Source organism: Rousettus aegyptiacus, unplaced genomic scaffold, assembly GCF_014176215.1.
Source record: "Rousettus aegyptiacus isolate mRouAeg1 unplaced genomic scaffold, mRouAeg1.p scaffold_m13_p_17, whole genome shotgun sequence".
NCBI lineage: Eukaryota > Metazoa > Chordata > Mammalia > Chiroptera > Pteropodidae > Rousettus > Rousettus aegyptiacus.
This window is the reverse complement of record NW_023416292.1, coordinates 43,794,952-43,815,983: the sequence shown is the minus strand read 5'-3', so window position 1 is coordinate 43,815,983 and position 21,032 is coordinate 43,794,952. Positions and strand designations below refer to the sequence as shown.

At 38.5% G+C, this 21,032-nt stretch overlaps 1 protein-coding gene across 5 annotated transcripts in view; it reads left to right on the top strand.

The window, feature by feature from the left end:
• SLC44A3 (solute carrier family 44 member 3) overlaps positions 1–21,032 on the top strand; it is a 79,687-nt gene that overhangs the window by 2,374 nt on the left and 56,281 nt on the right. For all 5 annotated transcript variants that reach the window (XM_016140911.2, XM_016140910.2, XM_016140909.2 and 2 more), the window contains exons 3-7: positions 1,703–1,845; positions 3,807–3,943; positions 4,865–4,958; positions 18,402–18,562; positions 20,128–20,217. In XM_016140911.2, the coding sequence (XP_015996397.2) occupies positions 1,703–1,845; positions 3,807–3,943; positions 4,865–4,958; positions 18,402–18,562; positions 20,128–20,217 (625 nt within the window). The remainder of the gene's footprint in view (positions 1–1,702; positions 1,846–3,806; positions 3,944–4,864; positions 4,959–18,401; positions 18,563–20,127; positions 20,218–21,032) is intronic.

Here is a 21,032-nt window from a genome sequence, read left to right as displayed (position 1 = left end):
GCTTACCTCTCCCACCTCATCCTTTCCTACTAGTCTTCAAGACTCCATTCCCCCCTTCCCCTGCTGCCCCCAGCACCATCCAAGGTGACCTCCTTGGTAGCCACACCTACCTTGTACACACATCTACTGAATCACCTGTCACATGGAATTGAAATTGTGTGTTTGAAATTGAAACCAAGTTTTGATGGTATGGCAGGGACTCAGGATTACCAAAATCCTCTCCCACTCATCCCCCCCAAACCTTCCACTCCCCCCACAAATTTCCCAAGGGAGATAGTAATTCGAATGCTGGTAAGTGGAAAGTATCGCTTCATTATTAGATCTCTGGTGAACTGGGCAGAAGCATGGGGGCCCTTTCCTCCTTCTAAGTCCCAACCCAGTGAGGATCTCGCCGCACTCCACGTTGGAAGGGCAGGGGACGGGTATGCTGAGGTTGGGTCAGCCGTGCCAGCCACTTGGTTGGCAGTCACACGCACACAGCCTGGAAGTAAAGGCCAAGGGGTCTGTCCACCAGCAAAGGTGACTCACTCAACCCTGGAATCTACCTATCATGAGACTGAGGAGGTGCTCGGGGTGGAGGGGAGCCTTCTTCCAGGAATGTCTGCAGGTTAAATATCCTGCTTGTCTTCTAGGCCAAGTGCCTTGAGGATAGGAACTTGATTTTGTTCATCTTTCTGTCCCCCGGTAACAGTCTCTGGCACACCTGGGTACTTGAAGACTTATTGATTTCTAGATTAATAATGCAGAAGATCTGAAATATATTCGACTTTGGGACAATGTGCCTTAGGAACATGGTATCAGTACCATATTTTATTAAATCAGGGAATAATCCTATCTACTGGGAGGATTAATAGTATTCTATGCATTGTATATTGGGGAACTTACAACATTAAGTTTGTGTTAGGGGAAGATAAATACTCAATCTTGGTAGAAGGTGTGTCAGGCATATTAACAGAACTGAAATTTTGAGCTGAAATTTCAAATATTCTACATTCATTATAAAATTAGATAAAAGTGACTAATAAATTGCAAGATGCTCTTATCCCTCATATTCCTGAGGTTCTGTATTTTGTATATTTAAGCATATTTCAAAACACCATTTTCACACTTATTATAAAGGGTATTTTAGTACATATCAACTTGTCTCAACCCTTGAGGGTCAGAGTCCTCTACAAGGCTAAAATAAAAAGGAAGAGAGAGGGGGAGGCAGAAAGAGGAGAGGGAAGGAAGGAAACTCAGGGTAGAAAGAAGGAAGGAAGGAGGGAAATGAAGGGAAAAAAGAATAGAGCAAGGATGGATGGATAGATGGACAGATGGATGGACAGACGGATGGATAGACAAAACTCAGGGAAAGAAGTAGCATACCCTGGTGTTCTTAGATCAAAGAAGAACCTCAAGGGAAAAAAATTCAGCTGTCCTGGTGACCTTAGGCTAAGAAGAAAAAATGACAGACTCTTGGAGAAGACAGTAAGAAGACAGGAATCTGTTTCAGTGTTTCAGAGCGTTCTCTTAGCCAGCCTGTTAAAGCAAGCATTAGGGTAGCAGCAGTGTCCTGACTGACAGTGTTGCTGAGGGAGAGAAGTGCAGCAGTGATGCTGGGGAGTTCATTTTATGTCAGTATTCAGGGGTGGTGGGGGTGGGGGAGGGGACCAGTTTGTAAGCCCTTTGGCCAGGCTCTCATGTGCCGCCTGGGTTTTGCCAGATGTTCATCACGGGCTACTCGGTGGCGGCTGGAGCCACGGGAAGACTCCTCTTTGGCTATGACAGCTTTGGCAACGTGTGTGGCAAGAAGAACTCCCCAATAGAAGGGGCTCCTCTTTCAGGGCAGGACATGACCCTAAAAAAGTAAGTGTTCAAGTAAATCCCCAACCTACAGAGGCACTATATTTCAAACTTTGTGTAAATTAAGTCATTCTGAGCCTGGAAATTTTTCCTATTCAAAACTCGGTGAGTCTAGCTCGTAAAGGGAGGCATGTGTGTGGCAGTAAGGACACAGGTTTTAGAATCAGCCAGTCCGAAGATCAAATTCAGCCTCTGCTACTTTTTAGCTGGGTGACCTTGGGGGTAGTACTTAACCTCTCAGAGGTGAGTTTTCAGCCTTGTAAGTATGGTTTATTAGACCCATCTCACAAGGTTGTTTTAAGGATCCACTGCATGAGCTAAGGCTTAGTAAATTTTGTTACCACTATTATCAAAAAGTATCAATTTGTAACCAATTATATATTACCGAGTGTACATCAGCCACAGTATTGTTTCAGTGTGGAAATACCTGGATCTCCATGGGGAATGTGAAAGACGGTATCCTGCTCTCCTCCCCTGTCTACACTCTCAACCACAGCACTGTGGAGTCACATTTCCCCCCTTCAACTCCAACACAAACTGGAAGGGGAGAGAAAAGAGTCCCCTAAAGGGAGAGAACTCCTTGGCCATGATTTTCTAAGATGAAGGCTGACTGCCTTGCAATAATTTTGGGGATTTGATGATCAAAAGCAGCTCTTAGGAGAGAAATTTTAGGCTCTAAATAGGTCCTGAGTGTAAGTGTGGAGTCACCAAGTACGAATCTCAAACCAGGCCACTTCTACCTCTGAGTGGTGTCTCTGAGGGGGAATCTCTGTACTCCAGGGTGTGGATTACCTGGGGGCACTTCCTCTGCACTTGTGGGTGTCACTTGCAGAGACAGGAGGAAGAAGGGGCTGCCCAAGTGCACCCATGCTCCTGTGTCACATCGTGTTCATAATGCAGTGTTGATAAATATTCTACTTTGAAAAGTCTATATTTCATTAATTTCAATAGCCAAAAAGTAGAAACAACCCAAATGTCTATCAACATAACGCATGGATAAACAAAATGTGGTGTATACATATAATGATTTGTTATTCAGCCTTAAAAAGGAAGGAAATTCTGACACATGTCACAATATAGATGAACTTTGAGGATATGCTAAGTGAAATAAGCCACTTGCAAAGAGGAAAATATTTTAAGATCCCATTTATGTGAGGTATCTAGAGTAGTCACCTTTATAGGGGCAGAAAGTAGAAGAGTGGTTGCTAGGAGCTGGGGTGGGGGGGCAGTGGGGAATTTCAGTTTCGCAAGATGAAAAGAGTTCTAAGAGTGCGTGGTGGTGATGGTCGCATAACAATATGAATGTACTTAGTGCCACTGCACTGTACACTTAAAATGATTAAAATGGTAAATTGTTATGTGTATTTCACCACAGTTAAAAATATATACTTATAATAAAGTATATATTTATCATACACCCAGGAAATCCGTTCCCCCATCTCCTGTTGTACCACTTCCCTTTCATCCCCAGTTGGAGAGAAAAAAAGCTTTTAGGACGCCCCTTCCGCACACATGCACGCATGCACTCATGCATGCACGCGCGCACACACGCACTCCGCACACCTCTTTATCCCTCCCCTAGAGGGCCACCTACAGGGCCCTTCCTCTGGCATCCCTCTGATCCTAGCAACCTGGAGAGGTGTTGGACATGGGTCTGGGAGCTGCCACTGCTAGCCCCAATTTAGTGACTTCCTCAGATAACTCCTTAGTGTTACCCCCCAAAAATGCTAAATCTGGAAAAGGGAAGTTTTGTTGACATTTGAGTGTGGTTCCTAAGTTGTGTGACTCTCTAGATGACCCCCAGGAAGCAAAATATACATTAAATTATGCTGAAACGTTTAATTACAAAAGTTTGCTTAGTTATTCCCACATTTGATAGTATGTGCATATTTTTGTAAGAACCATAGTTAATTCCAATGAGAAGTCATCCTCTAAGACGTTCTCCTGTTTCTTCTGTCTCCCAGGCACGTGTTCTTCATGAATTCCTGCAATCTGCAAGTCAAGGACGGGAGGCTTGGTTCCACTGCCCTCTGTGTATCTAGCTGTCCTGAAGAGCAGCTCAATACCCTCGAAGACATCCAGCTCTTTGCAAACAACAGTGGTAGGCACTGAGAGACGGGCTCATCCCCCTGAGGCTGGGACCATGCTGGGCTAACCTATGCAGACCTACAAGAGACACCTTACCCTGACACTGCTTTCTTTGGAAACACAGAGATTGTCCTTCTTTGTGGGGCCTTCTTGTGTGGAAAAGGCCATAAACATTATCTCTTGAGCTTGCTCAATTTCATTCAGGTTTATCTGGATTTACCTGAAACTTTTGCTGTTCTCTGCTCACTGTTGGGTAGTGGTCTTCCATAGAGAGTATAGACAGCAGACATTTAGGGCTTGAAGGCAGAGTCATACAGGGGCCAGAGAGCTCGGTGCACATGGGCACATCCAGTCCTAGACAGAAACCCGCAAGCTTCTGGTCAGATTGCCAGCAAGTATGTTCTTTCATCAAAATATTGAGGCCTGTGGCTACCAGTGGGATAGTTGTAAGTTGTACCAAACATTTGTATAACTGAAGTACCTTGCTCTGAGCCCCCTTTTCAGATTGTGGTTTAAGTGTTAAACACAAAATGAAAGGAAATTGGAGGCAACTCACTGCCAATTTTATCTGCCTATGAAATGGTATGCCAGATTTTTAAAAGTTATTTGCAAGGCTGGGTTGAAAATACCAAGCTTGTACAATAAATAACCTTCAGATCACTTTAGTACCAATCATAGGGTGAAAGTCCCAATCATTTTAGTTGTGAACTTGACTTTTAGAGAGAGAATGAGAAAGAGAGGACCTAACTTGACTTCAGACAGTATGTTCGCCCTTTTTTCTCTAGGTCGCCCGTCAGCCTGTGTTCTAGATCTGAGTGATTTTTTCTGTCTACCTACCAGTTTCATAAAACGATTGTGGTTTTCTTACTGGGTCCCCTGGAAACGTGGGCACAATATATGAAAATGGTACAGACTGTGTGTCTTCTGCTTCCAGGGTCCTTCCTGTGTGTTTATAGTTTGAGTTCTTCCAACTACACCCAGAATCCAAACACAGACTCATTGTGCCCCAGGCTACCTGTTCCTCCAAGGTAAACACTTCCATACATTTTCTTTATCTATTAGCAAACGTGATCGGGTACTTGGTACATGTCTGTTCCTCTTCTGGGTATTATGGGGAACACCAAGAAAACAGCAGGTAGAGCCCCTGTCTGCAGGGAGCTTATAGTCTACAGGAAACCAGGGATAAACTAGGAAAGATTATTTGCAATGTACTTGACAGACAATGAGTTAGGAATCAGGCTAAAAAAGGAAAAAACTGAACAAACAATAAAGATAAACATAGTCCTCAAATGATAACACTAGGGCTGGCAAAAGTAATATATGAATTGTTACAGAGTGAGTGGTTTTATAAAGTAGTTTGTGTGCATTTTTTCTGCTCCAGCTATTTGTCACAAAGTAGAAATCATTGGCGTCTCTTTTTTTCTTGCAACCAGACACTCGTTTTTAAGCTCTAGATTTCTCTATTAGAAACACCTAGATATGCAGGCCAAGTGGCCACCACACCTTTCTTCTCAATGAGAACAGTAAACCGCTGCTTCTTAAGAATAACACTCAGTGAACATCTTTAAAGGTCTTGTTCATCCCTGTCAACTAGGCACAGAGGAGGCACCTTGTGAATATTTGTAGAATAAAGCTGTAATGATGAAGCAGTAGTTGCAGCGCCTTGGTAAATGGCTCATGTTTGGGCCATTGAGAAGGATAAGGGGAAAACTAGTTAATCATTGCCATTCTCAGGATGCTGAGATGTGCTGAAGGAGGACTCGGGTTTATTTTGTGTTACTATTCTTTTGAAAATTGTAAATATGTTTAAATGACTGAGTCTTCTGTGCAGAATCTCTAAGAAACAATGGTAATTTAAGTAGAACAAGGCATTGTGCCAACCGCCTACCTAGTACAGTGTTTATTAAACTCTTGGTTGGGACCCACAGGAAGAAATTTATTTCATCACAACTCCCAGTATACACACCCCTTCATACAAATTTACATATACAGAACAGAAATAGAAGTCTCACAAAACAAGATTTTCTCCTACTACGTATGACTCACACTAATAGTTTCTATTCTATTTTACTTTTTTTAAAAAAGTAATTTATTTCATAATATTTTAATGGGTTGCAAATGGAGCTTAAAAATGCTGATCTAGCAGGTGTTAAAAGAATAATTGAGTAGGTTGTAGCTGAATAGGGGAAAGAATATAGTCAATCATCATTGTAGTGTTCTTTTCTAAATTATTTTGCGCTATAAGCAGTTAGAAGAGAATTATTTGCAGAGAAGAATACCTATTGCATTTTTCTATAATACCTTATTTTTTAAATTCTGGATGTCAGATATCATAAACATGTCTCAATGAAACATAACTGAATCCAGGAAAATAAACTGCAGTGTTTTAATAGTTTGAAGAAAAACCGTTTAATACTTGGAGGGAAGGGTGTTTTTTTGTTTGTTTGTTTGTTTTTTAGTTTTAAACCCTTCAATCCTCATCTCCCCATGTCTCTCTCTCGCCAGCCCCTGGCCACCACCATTCTAGTCTCTACTGCTATGAGACTATTTTATTGAATGTAATCAGAAAATCCCTATAAAGCAGGTCAAATTTCCTTGGTATCTGGGAAAATCAATAATCCTGAATTTGTCACTTACTGACAGAGCTAACTCTCTCCGTATGCTACCGAAACAAACTAAATGGTACAACTTAGTTGCATGGAAGAAAGAAGCATTTGTGGAAATATACTAGAAATCTAATGCATACTAAACCCAAACAAGAGATGAAGACCCACGGGAAATAGAGTACATTAAAAACATTAATAAATGCCTTAACATTTTACGTATACCTTTCAAAATGCTCTCACATGTTACCTACCACAGCCCAGTGTGCAGTATTTCGTAACATCATCCTCGTCCTTCAGGTGACTGTGGTCCCAGCTTTGCCACTAACCAGCTCATGCCCTTGAAGGAAACTCAGATCACCGGGTCTCGGCTGTTGAGTGTGGTGTTGGGACTCATACCACAGTCATCTCATCTGGCCCTTTTCTCACCAATCAGGACTAGCGACAGTCATTTGATACATGGCAAACAAATCATGGGGAAAACAGCAGCCAAGCACCTTTGAGTAGACTAACCATGTTCTAATTCTAACTCACAACTTGATTTTCTTTCTTGATATGTATTCTTTAATATGTAAATATCCTTGTTAGCTTTGCAGTGTTCCTCTGTGGTATATATTTTAAGGTACATAAGGTACATAAATAATATTGCACATTTTTCTTAATGCTCTGTAGAGAGCATTTGTTAATGTTTTGTAGATCTATCCATGTGAATGAGTGTTAGGAGGATTATAAGGGATGCAGTTGGTGCCCTGCCCAGTTATGTTTTACCAGACATAGTGGCCTGCCTCCCAGCTGTTCTATGTATTGGCCGAAAGCCACTTACAGCTGCCACCTTCTCTGGGGAACTACCCTTGGTCAAGCAAAGCCGACTGGCCAAGGAGGCTGCCCTTCCCTGCCACTCCCACCCCTGGAATGTGGCCAATGACTGACAGATACAAGGGTGCATGTGCCCAAGACCTCCCTGGGGATCAGGCTGAAGCAAGTCCCCAGCCAAAACGCCCCCTCTCACTTAGCCTTTTATTTTTTAGCCTTTTCTTCCTCATTCCCTTCCTCCTGAGAACACTGCCCTGCAGAATCACTTGAACAAGAATCCCCATCTAAGGCTCTGCTTTTAGTGAACCTGACCTACGATGGTGACTGCATATCATCATCTAAACTGGTGCCTCCACCATCCTGTCTCTGCTTCTATGAGATTGGCTATGTTAAATTTCACGTATTTTCATTTTGAGAGGGATTTTTTTTAAAAAAGCACTCTTTGTAACTGTGCCTACAGAAGGAATTGAAAGAGAATGGAATTTTTAAAGTTGTACTTTAACCAGAGTTGGATCTCCTCTTACTATAAATGGGATGACAACTGTAACTCCATGGGGAGCATATATCTTGATACTGATGATAATAAGAGTGAGCATTAATTGAGATTTTGACACTTGCCAGGTACTTTTCTAAGCTCTTAACATGTATTTATTTGGATCTCAAAAACCTCTCTGTCATAGATACTGTTTTTATCCCTATTTTATAGCTGAGAAAAGTGATGCAGAGCCAGGTTAAGGTACAGCCAGCAAGTGGAATTGCCGCCATTCTAAACCAAACAGCGTCCACATTTATTTCTATGACCCAAAACAGTCAAGGCTCCGCTGGTTTTATTTTGCCTGGCAAATGGCCTCCTTGGGTTCTCACCAAGGCATGGGGGTTACTGTGTGGCCTAGGATCACCATCTCTCTACCTCTGAAGCCAGTCCTCTTCCTTTCACCCCTTAAATGTCGACCTTTCTAATAACAACTTTCCAAGTGAAGACAAAACTACTATTGACTGGCCTTTCTTGGATGAATTTAGGGAGATAGAAATAGCTTTGAGGGCTCCATTTCCTTTTCCTACACAAGCAAGTGTTTGTTTTAAGATGGAAATGATCATATTTATCATGGAAGAGCTGTGCCAAGACTGAAAAGCTTGAAAACATGAGAAGCGTGGCTATAGGGCCAGAGTACATTTTCTAAATATCTCTTTTTGACTAAACCAATTATTTCTTCTTCCTCTTTCGATCACATGAGGTATAATATGCCCTTTTAGAGAAATGGCTGAATATCAAGAAGGTTTGTGTACCTAGGTATGAGCTTTTCAGAGCAGTTAGAAAATGCTGCGGAAGGTAACAGGTGGGCAGATCTTGCCCCCTCTGGTGTTCAGTGTAATATTGTATTGTGAGTCCCCTGTGTATTTAAACTCTGAAAAGCTTAGGTTTTACCCTCCAATAAATTCTAGTTGTAGCCTCCCATATAGGTGCCCATGCATGTCATGACATTTTTTGCTTGGATGAATTCCAACAGGGTCATCTAAATACAATCAGCTCTCCAAATTACTTCCTGCAGATTTGAGTGGCTTTGCTGGTGGGGAGAGGAAAAGCAGAAATGGGGAAGAAATCATAGTTTGCGACCAAAAGACACATCCCCCACACCAGCTAATGAAGTACTCAGTGGGCAACTGGTCAGCCTCGCACCAGGGGTGACCTACACTTTATGTGCCTCTCTTCACCCTTACAGCTAAGATGGGTCATTCTTTACCAGCACAGGGTTATTAAATGCCTAAAAATTACCATAGTTAATAAACCATGTTGACAAAATTCAGGTCTTCTGGAGAATCGATTTTGAGGGAAAAACAAATAAAATGACATTAAATATATATCAGACATTAAATCTATATCAGACTTCATTATTCAGAAATATTAAATGAAAGTTCAGAAAACATTCGCTTTAAAAAAAATAGATTTGTTGGTGTTATGGCTGTTTAGTAATAGAAAGAAAAAATCTGTTTTAAAAATTGGAAGGCATGAGGTAAAATTACTACTCTGCAAGTGGTAAGAAAATTAACCAAAAAAAAGCAAATGAGAAGAGAACTTATTTAGATGGCAGGGAACAAGATTAATATACTGAAATCTGTAGCATTCATATAGTTTTTAAAAAGACTCTTTTACCACATCAAGAAAAAATACGCACAAAACCATACAAGTCTCTAGAAAGAAATTGTGAATATGAAACAAAGAAAATTTTATAGATTTCTGAGGTACAAAGAAAACTTGAACAAATGGAAAGACAGACTGTGTTTTTTAATTTTTTATTTTTATTTACTTTTTTATGGTGATATTGGTTAATGAAATCCAATAAGTTTAAGCTGTATGCTTTAACAGTAAGGCAAATATATGTGTGTGTGTGAGTGTGTGTGTGTATATATATATATATATATATATGTATGTATGTATGTATGTATATATATTTATTTACTTATACTGTGTGTTCACCTCCTATAGTTAGATTTCTTTCTGTCACCACATATTTGACCCCCTTTGCCCGTCTACCTCCCCACTCCCTTCTGGTAACCACTAGTCTATCATCCATGGCCATGAGTCTCTGTTCATTTGTTGCTTTTAGGTTTGTATCCCACATATAAGTGATATCATGTGGCTTTCAACTTTTTTTTGTCTGGCTTATTTCGCTTAGCATGATTATCTCGAGATTCATCCATGTTGTCGTAAATGACAGTATTTCGTCTATTCTTATGGCTGAGTAATATTCCACTGTATATGTATATGTATACCACAGCTTTTTTACCCAATCATCTATCATAGGATACTTTGGTCGCTTCCATGTCCTGGCCACTGTGAATAATGCTGCTATGAACATCAATGTGCAAATACCTTTTCAGATATTTTCAAGTTTTGAAGTAAATAGCCAGTAGAGGGATTGCTGGATTATATGTAGATCAATTCCTAGTTTTTTGAGGAACCTCCATACTGTTTTCCACAGTGGCTGTACCAATTTGCAGTCCCACCAGCAGTGTATGAGGGTTCCTTTTTCTCTTCATCTTCTCCAACATTTGTTATTACTTGTCTTGTTGATAACAGCTAATCTAATGGGTGTGAGATGGTATCTCATTGCGGTTTTGATTTGCATGTCCCTAATAGCTAGCGATGACGAACATCTTTTCATGTTTGTTGGCCATTCGTATGTCTCCTCGGGAGAAGTGTCTGTTAATGTTCTCTGCCAATTTTTTGATTGGATCATTTGTTTTTGTTGTTATTGAGTCGTATGAGTACTTTGTATATTTTGGCCCTTATTTGAGGCGTTGCTTGCAAATATATTTTCCCATTTAGATGGTTCTCTCTTTACCTTGTTGACAGTTTCTTTTGCTGGGTAGAGGTTTTTAGTTTGATGTAGTCTCATTCATTTATTTTTGCTTTTGCTCCCCTTTCTTTGAGGTCAAATTCATAAAATTCTCTTTAAGTCCAAGGTCCATGAGTTTAGTTCTTATGTTTTCTTCTATGCAATTTATCATTTCAGGTCTTATAATCAGGTCCTTAATCCATTTTGAGTTAATTTTGGTGTGTGATGAGAGACAAGTCTAGTTTTATTCTTTTGCAGGTGGCTTTCCAGTTTTCCCAGCACCATCTATTGAAGAGGCTTTCCTTTCTCCACTGTATGTTTTTGGCTTTTTTGGTCAAAAATTATTTGCCCATATAAACATGGGTTTACTTCTAGACTCTTGATTCTGTTCCACTGGTCTGTGTGTCTGTTTTTCTGCCAATATCATGCTGTTATGATTATTGTCACTCTGTAGTATAATTTGAAATCAGGCAGAGTGATGCCTCCAGCCTCGTTGTTTTTTCTCAGGATGGCTTTGGCAGTTGAGGGTCTTTCGTGCTTCTATACAAATCTAATGATTTTTTTTTGTTCTATTTCTTTAAAAAGTGCTGATGAGATTCTGATGGAGATTGCATTAAATCTGTATAATGCTTTAGATAATATGGTCATTTTAATTATGTTGATTCTTCCAATCCAAGAACACAGAACATCTTTCTATTTCTTTGTATCTTGTTTAATTTCTTTTAATAGGGTCTTATAGTTTTCATTATATAGGTCCTTCACATGTTTTGTTAAATTTATTCCTAGTTATTTTATTCTTTTTGTTGCAATTGCAAAAGGAATTATTTTTTTCCACTTTTTTTTTTTTGTGACAGTTCATCGTTAGAGTATAGGAATGCTATGGATTTTTGAACATTGATTTTGTATCCAGAAACTTTACTATATTTACTCATTGTTTCTAGTAGTGTTCTTATAGAGTATTTAGGGTTTTCTATATAGAGAATCATGTCATCCACAAATAGTGACAGTTTGACTTTTTCATTTCCTATTTGGATGCCTTTTATATCTTTCTCTTGCCTGATTGCACTCGCTAGGACCTCCAATGTTATACTGAATAAGAGTGGCGATAGTGGACAGCCTAGCCTTGTTCTTGATCATAGAGGGAAGGTTTTTAGTTTTTTTATCATTAAATATAATGTTAGCTAAGGGTTTGTCACATATGGCTTATATTATGTTAAGGTACTTTCCTTCTATGCCAATTTTGTTAAGTATTTTGATCAGAATGGATGCTATATCTTGTCGAAGGTTTTTTCTGTATCTATTGATGATAATATGATTCTCATTTTTCAATTTGCTTATGTGGTGTATCACATTAATTGATTTGCATATGTTGAATCATCCCTGTCACCCTGGGATAGAGTTCACTTGATTATGGTGTATAATCTTTTTAATATGTTGCTGTATTCAGTTTGCTAGATCTTATTTAGGATTTTTGTGTCTGAGTTCATAAGAGATACTGGTCTGTAGTTTTCTTTTTTTGTGTTTTATCTTTACTAGGTTTTGGTATCAGGGTAATATTGGCTTCATAAAATGAGTTGGGAAGTATAGCTTCCTCTTTGAATTTTTTGAAGAGTTTGAGGAGACTAGATATTAAATCTTTGAATGTTTGGTAGAATTCACTGGTGGAGCCATCTAGTCCTAGACTTTTACTTTTTGGTAGATTTTTCATGATTGTTTCAATTTCCATACTGCTGATCGTTCTGTTTAGATTTTCCAGATTTTCTTGATTCAGTCTAAGAAGGTTGTATCTTTCTAAGTACTTGTCCATTTCTTCTAGGTTATTAAATTTGGTGTTATATACTTTTTCAAAGTATTCTTGTATGATCCTTTACATTTCTGCAGTGTCTGTCATAATTTCTCTTTCATCTCTGGTTTTGTTTATTTGTGTCCTTTCTCCTTTTTCTTTAGTGAGTCTCATCAGGGGTTTGTCAATTTTATTGACCTCCTCAAACAACCAGCTCTTTGCTGCATTTATTTTTTCTTTCTTTTCTTCTTCCTCTTCCTCTTCCTCCTCTTCTCCTCCTCGTTTTCAATTTCATTTAATTCTGCTCTAATATTGATTATTTCTTTCGTTCTGCTGATTTTAGGCTTCATTTGTTCTTTTCTAGTTTTTTAAGATGAAGCATTAGATTGTTTATTTGGGCTTGTTCTTGTTTTTGGAGGTAAGCCTGTACTGATTTGAACTTTTCCTCGTATGACCACTTTTGTCATGTCCCAAAAGTTTTGATATGTTGTACTCTCATTTTCATTCATTTCTATGTATCTCTTGATCTCTCTTTTTGTTTCTTCTGTGACCTAGTCATTCTTCAATATCATGTTGTTTAATCTCCATCTATGTGTTTTCTCTCTTTTAACAGTTGCTCCAGCTTCAAGGCATTATGATCAGAGAATATGTTTGTTATGATTTCAACCCTCTTATATTTGTTGAGGCTATCTCTGTGTCCCAGTTTGTGGTCAATCCTTGATAATGTTCCATATGCACTAGAGAAGAATGTATAAGCAGCTGCTTTGGGATGAAAGGCTCTGTAAATGTCAATTATGTCCAGTTGGTATAATGTATCATTTAAGGATATTATTTCCTTACTTCCTTATGTTTGGATGATCTGTCCGTATCTGACAGTAGGGCAGGTATTTAGGTCCCCTACTATTATAGTGTTTTGATCTGTTTCTCTCTTTAGTTCTGTTAGTAATTGCTTTACATATTTCAGGGCTCCCTGATTGATAGTATAAATATTAATAAGTGTTATGTCTTCTTGGTGCATGATTCTCTTTATCATTATGAAGTGTCCCTCAGTATCTTTCTTTACCTTTTTTATTTTTAAGTCTATTTTATCTGATATTAGTACTGCTACTCTTGCTTTTCTCTGAATGCCATTTGCTTGAAATATCATTTTCCACCCTTTCACTTTGAGTCTATATTTGTCTTTGGAACTTGGATGTGTCTCCTGGAGGCAGTATATTGTTGGTTTTTGTTTTTTGATCCAATCTACAACTCTGTGCTGTTTTATTGGTGAGTTCAGCCCATTTACATTTAGAGTGATTTTTTAAATATTATGTTTTCCTATAACCATTTTATCTTTTGCCTTTTGGTAGCTCAGTGTTTCCATTGCTTTCTTGTCTTTTTCTGTTTTTTTTTTTTTTTAAATTTTGGTAGGGTTTTGTGGATTTTCCCTCTGGTCCTTCTTGTTTTATGTTATAGACTTCAGAACTTATTACCATTACACATATGTAGAGGATAGTTTTATTTATATAGTAGTCCAGTTTCTTCTGCATGTGGCTTATCTCCATTCCTCTTAGTGAATTTGGATCTTTGAATCTTTCCCTTTTCAGTCATCGTCTCAATTTGTACCTATGTACACTTAACGTTTATTACTATCTTGCTATATAGCAAATCTCTTATTGTTTAAACTTATAATGCTCTGTTCTTAGTAAGGGTTTCACTCCTCTGCTTCTATCTGCCTGCTAGTTGACTACCTTATTCATCGTTATGTATTTTTTTGTTGGTCATTTTGTTTTAGGTGAGCTCGCCCCTTTCAGTATTTCCTGTAATGTAGGCCTCATAGTGGAGAATTCCCTCAGTTTTTGTACGTCTGGAAAAGTATTTTTTTCTCCTTCATATCTAAAGGATAGCTTAGTTGGGTACATTATTCTTGCCTGGTAGTTTCTTTCATTTAATAGTTAAAATATTTGATTCCATTCCTTTCTGGTTTGTAAGGTTTTGCTGAGAAGTCTGACAACAATCTAATGGATTTTCCTTTACAGGTACTGTCTTCTTTTCCCTGGATGCCCTGAGAATTCTTTCTTTGTCACTGATTTTTGATAATTTTAATACAATGTGTCTTGGAGAAGGTGTTTTTGAGTTGCTATAATTGGGTGTTCTGTTGACTTCTTGAATTCCAAGCTCCAGCTTATTCCCTATATTTGGGAAATTCTTGTCAACTATTTGTCTGAAAATGCTTTCTAATCCCTACTCTTTTTGGTCCCTTTCAAGAATGCCCATTATTCTTACATTTCCTCTCCTAATGGTATCAGCTAGTTCTTATATTTATCTTTCATTAGTTTTCATTCTTCAGTTTCTCTCATCTTACTTCTGAGATATTTCTAGATTTCTGTCTTTGATATCACTGATCCTTTCCTCCATTTGGTCAACTCTATTTCCTAAGCTTGCTAATTTATTTTTCATCTCTCTCCGTGTGTTCTTCATCTCCAGAAGTTATATTTGGTTCTTTTTGACAGTTTCATTCTTCTTGCTAAAGAGCTATTCTGTTTTTCAATTCCTGAAATGGTTGCTATGGATCGTTTTGGATCTCGTTGAGTTTTCCAGAAATACCATCCTGAATTTTCTGTCATTTAAGTCACATAGTTCTATGTCTTTAAGCTTATTTTCTGGAGATTTTTCTCTTTCTTTCTGAGATGCCTATCACCTTGATTGTTCATGGCATTTAATGGACTATTTCTCTACCTGAGCATAAAAATGTATTCTATTTTTTTAAGAAAAATTTATTATATAAAGGTCTTTCTTTAGCCTGTTGCAAAGAAGGTGTTTTTCTTTTGGTTTCCAGTAGGTGGCATCTAAGTCTCTTGGATCCTTGCTTTATATAATGTTTTAATAATTCCTTTTTTAATCTTATAGGTATTTAATCATGCTCGCTACCCTCAGTCTCAGTCTCTGTCAGTGTTAGTGACAGTTTCGGTGGTGTTCGCTGAGATTCCCCTGGGGCTCCGCAGTGTTTGGTCTTGAAGGATTTAAGAGGAGGGGCTCTCTGCGTTGGAAGGTAGGGACTGTAGCTCAGCCTTGTGTTTTGCAGCCGCGTCTGGTAATAATTAACTGTTGCTTCTCTACCAGCCCTGCTTCTCTGCTGTTCCCACTTCTCTGCTTTCTGCCTTCATCCCTGGGCAGTGCCACCGGCCGTGTGGAACTCACAGATATCCCAAGCAGGGCTGTGCAGGGAACCTGATGCATCATCTTGCCTCACCCTCCTGCTGCAGGGAGCTCTGGCTTGGAGAGGCAGCTTCTTTATTTCTCCCAGTCTACCGCCCAACACCCGGGGTTATGACCTGTGATCACTCTTATTCCCTCACTCAGAAATGCTTGTGTGCAAGTCAGGAGTTTTTTGTTGAGGTTCCAATGTTCAGCTTATTGTTATTTCAAAGGGAGAGATCTAGGGATGTCTCTTAATCTGCCATGTTTTTGACATCACTCCCCTGTGTTCATGATAGTAGAATTCAACATTAGAAAGATGTCATTTCTCCCTAAATTGAGCTATAAGTTTATCATGATTGAAGTAAAAATAACAGAATTTTAAAAAGAAACTAGATAAACCAGTTTGAAAGTTTGTAAGGAAAATTTTTAAAAAATAACAGAAATGATCAAGAAAAATTTGAGAAAAAAACCAACAAAGTGGTTTAGCCCATTCAGTTTTTAAAACATTTAAAGTTTAATAATTAAAATACTGTGGTACTAGTTTAGGTGTAGGAAGATTAATGGAAGATTGCAGATAATCCAGGAAAAGACCCAAATGCTTACAGGAATTTAGTACATGATGAAAGTGGCATTTCAAATCAGTGACAAGCAGATGGTCTATTCAACAAGAGATGTTAGGACAGTGGGGTAGGCATCCAGGAGGAGAAGCTAAATCCATACCTTGTGTCTCATGTGGATAAATCTTAAATTGATTAAATATTTCAACATATAAAATAAACCAGAAAGTACTGGAAGCCATGGTAGAATTATTTTATAACCTGAAATTAAGGCAGGCTTCTAACTATGACTTGAAACTCAGAAGACATAAAATAAAAATTGAAAAATTTGACCGTATTAAAAACCAACATTTCCGTATGCCAAGAACATGAAGCAAAATTAATAGGCAAATAAGTTGCAATTCATATAAAAATGATTAATTTCTCTAATTTTTAAGAGGTCTTGCTAATCAACTTTTAATAGGCTAAGGTCTCAAAATGAGATAAGAATATAAATAGATGCTTCAAAGAAGAAGCATAATTTTTTGAAAACATACAAAAAGAGGCTGGATAGGGAAGGTTCCATTTAAGGCTGACATTTTTGCACTGTAGGCTGGCAACATCTTGGAGGTTTTATAGTGCATTATATTGGCAAGGGTGTGGGGAAACAGGCCCTTTCATACATTGCTGAGGCAGTGAGGGCAATCTATCACTATTCATCAGTGATGAATGCACATACCTTTTGATCAAGCATTACTACATCTAGAAATTTAATCTACAGTATCCTTATACCAGTGTGGAAAGACATATGTAGAAGATTATTCACTGCAGTGTCCATAATAGCAAGAGACTGAAAACAATGGCTGTCAATAAAGGACTGCTTAAACAAACTGCAGTATATCATTTAACATAACACTATTTAGCTCTTTTTTTTTTTAAATAAATGATTAGTAAACTAGGAATAACAGTACTTTCTCAGTCAGATAAAGGGTATCGATGAGAAGTCTACAATTAATATTACACTTAATGGTGAATTATTGAATGCTTTACACCTAAGACTAAAAATAACACAAGATTATCTGCCCTTATCACTTTCACTAAATGTTGTAATGGAGGTCCAATGGAGGAGTTGCAATAAAGTAGGGGGGAAAAAAAGAGATGAAACCACCTATATTATAGCTGACCTGATTATTTACATAGAAAATCCAAAGCAATCTAAAAAATAACTACTGAATTTAGCAAAATTGTCCAATACAAGGTCAAATCGAATTTCTATATACTAGCAGCAAATAATTAGGAAATAATTTTTTTAAGTCTGCCTTCAGCAGCATAAAAATATAGAATACTTAGGAATAAATTCGGCAGAAAATGTGGAAGACCTCAATTGAAAACTTAAAGCCATTTCTGAGAGACATTAACAACTACATAAGTAGAGAAATATTCCTTATTTACAAATTGTAAATTTTTAATATTGTTAGGATGTCACTTCTTTCCACATTGTTCTATAGGTTCAATACAATCCTCCCAAAATAATTTTTGTAGAAATTGACAATTTCATTCTGAAAAATACAGAAAAACAAAAGTCCTAGGGTCACAAAAAATTCTTGAAGACTAAAGTTAGAGGGCTCACCACCTGATTTTAAGACTTATTATAAAGTTACAACAATTAAAACAGTGTGATGTTGGGATGAGGATAGACAAATAAATAAATGGATGAAGAAAGCCCAGAAATGAAACTGCATATACACGGTTAATGACTTGTAATGAAAGTACTAAGGCAATTTCATGGGGAAAGGAAGTCTTTTCAAATAATGGTGCAGAAATAAGTAGAAAGACATGGGGAAAAATGACTCTTGGTCATTTTGTATGAGAACTCTTACCCCATACACAAAATTACTTTGAGGTCAATTTTAGACCTAAACATAAAATGTTGAAGTTGGTGTTTGAGACCAATGAAGCCGGTCTCCAAGGTTAGGTGTCTGGTTTCTAGGGGTCCCCATTATCATTAAGCATCCAGAGCATCAGCTAATCACTAGCAGCACAGTCACCCAGTTTTCCCAGTGGTGTACTTGGCACACAGGGTGCTAAACCTCTTTCTATTACTTTATCTCTTATGCTTTCTGGGTCATTGAAAATTTTAAACAAACATCGTTTTTTAAGATAAATAATTAAACAAACCTCTTTACCATTTATTCCATCTTTTTTTTTTTTTTTTTAGCAAGTCTTTCCCTTTGTTTAACCGGTGCATCCCTCAAACACCAGAGTGCTATTCCCTGTTTGCGTCTGTTTTGATAAACGATGTTGACACCCTCCATCGAATTCTAAGTGGAATAATGTCAGGAAGAGACACAATCCTTGGCCTGTGTACCCTCGCATTAGGTAATTATTTTTATTTCATGACAATTTATGGATTGTCAAAGTTTCTTGTACTTATCTACATTGTACTATGAAAATTAGCCTCTTGACTTAAACATAAAACTTCACTTTGTATATATTTTTTATAGGTATTTTCAATGTTTCAGGTTCAAGTGGGAGATGGGACAATAATTAGGGGAAGACTAGCTGGCTCCCTCCCAAGAGGCCTCACTAGGTGGGGGGGCCTTAACATAGTGACCGTGTTCCAGTGCCTGGTCCTCAGCTCTGCAGGCTGCAGGCTGCCAGTTTACAAACTGGGCATGAAAAGTACAACTGTCAGAGGGACCAGAAACACATGTCTTCGGGCCAGGGTGCCCTCCACCTGTAGGCAAGCCATATTGGAAGGCTGCTTGGTGAAGATGGGAAGGAGGTGTGTGCTTCCAGGTCAAAAAGCATCAGACAGCAGTGGCCTGACATGTCCAGCTCTCACAAGGAATATCCTTGCTTTGGGCTGTAGGCAGGTCAAGAACTTGAGCCAAGACATGCCCTTTCCAGGCCTTTGTAGAAGCACAACACACCTCTTAACCCTTTGATTTCTCGTTTTTTATGTTTCAGCTTAATGAGCCCCCTTTAAGAGTTGACTGCCCCCTTTAAGAGTTGGCTTCCCCCTTTGGAACAAGTTAATACCCTCTGCTGCTGTAGTCAGTAGTAATGGCCCATTATCTACCCCAGTGGCTGCCTCCCAACCTATGTTGAAAGAAACTCTTTGGTCAGATACTAACATTATTTTGCCAGTTTATAAATTGAGTTTTCCATAATTTCAGTATCAAAGTTACTAATTTCTGAGTGCTTGGGATGCTTAACTAGTCGCCAGAGTTCTTATGACCCAGATGTGCCAGGCATTATACTTAAGTCATTCAAACCTCAGCAGAATCCTGTCACCATTTGTAGGAGAGGAAGCTGAGGCTTAGAGAAGCTAAGTGAGTTGGCCAAGGTCACACATTCAGTAGTGAAGGAGACAGAGCTGAGACTCAATCCAGAACTGATTCCAAACCCATGTTCTTAACTACTACACCAAAACATCTATATGTAATCCTAATTTCTGGTTTAGAAAAAAATAAAGTAGTGTTTATAAATTCAATGTAATACTTAGAATAAATTTAAAAGCTTAAAAACCCAAATATTGGAAAATAATTTTCAGGGTTTTTTTACACATGCAGTTTACCATGTAATTAGAATGTTAATTTTTTTCATTTTTAAAGGCATTAATCTTTCCTATTTAATAAGAATATCTGAAACCAATTAAAATGAGAGCCTTGCATAGGCTGGTATAAAATCAAAAGAGTTAAATATAATAAAAATTTTTAATGATTCATTTCTTCTTAAAAGAAAAATATATTTTGAGTATTTGGAAATAATATCTGCTTAAACAATTTTTTTTTTTTAATTCAAGAAGAATGCTCATGCTTTTGGAAACTAGCAGATTGAACTCATCTGTGCATCAGCCCTATTGGTGTGGGGTGGATTTGGTCATCATCATCCACACACCTTGGTTGTTTTTGTGATTTCTGTTATGCTTAACCTTTCAGCCTTGTCTTTGGCCATGATGTTCACCTTCCGATTCGTGACAACCTTTTTGGTTCACACTTTCATCGCTTTGGTTGTTTTGGGATTGTTGTGTAAGTATTTCCATTTAATTGATTTCTTTTTGATTAAATGAAAAGGCTTTCAGTTAAATATAGTACTTAAAAGTTGCCACTTTTGAGCTAAATGGTGTCTTAGAGGGTTTTCTCATCCAACTGCATTAGGATACACGTAAGACTCAGGCCCAGAGAGGACAAAGGGAGTAGTGCGTATCTCACAGATGACGGTAGAGTTAATGCCCACTCTTGTCTCTGCCACACTCCGCCCCCGAGACGAGCCTGTTCACTGAGTGACCTGGCATCCACACCGTTAAAAGACAATTTCAGTACCTGTCAGAAGCCTCCTAAAGGATATCTTCTGAACTTGCACATCACCTGTAGACACCACCAATGTGACATGCCCACATTTTCACATCCAAAGAAATGCAGGCCTTGAGCTTGGGGCAGGATCCTGGAGACCCTCTCTTGTGCCCACTGTTTTCATTGCTGGATCTTGGCCCCATCTAGGAATTGTGGAGAGGGTGTCCCAGAGGCAAGGGCATGGAGGAAGCTCCAGGCAGCGGCCATTTACCAGCTAGTCTGGGGTATTCGAGTTTTCAGTCATTGGTACAGCCACAGTGTTTTGTTCTCCCATTACTTAGGTATGCACTCAGCCACTTAGAGCCCCATGGCTCACAGGTCCACAGAGTGCCTGGGCTGGGGGACATGCGCATGGCTGGAGAGGGATGTTTTCCCATCTATGATTAGTGAGGACATCTGTGATCTTCCCAGTTATTGTGGCTGTGGCATAGGTAGCAGTCAGTGCCTAAATGCAGAGCATCTGCAGTGTCGCAGTATCTGCCCATTTTTGT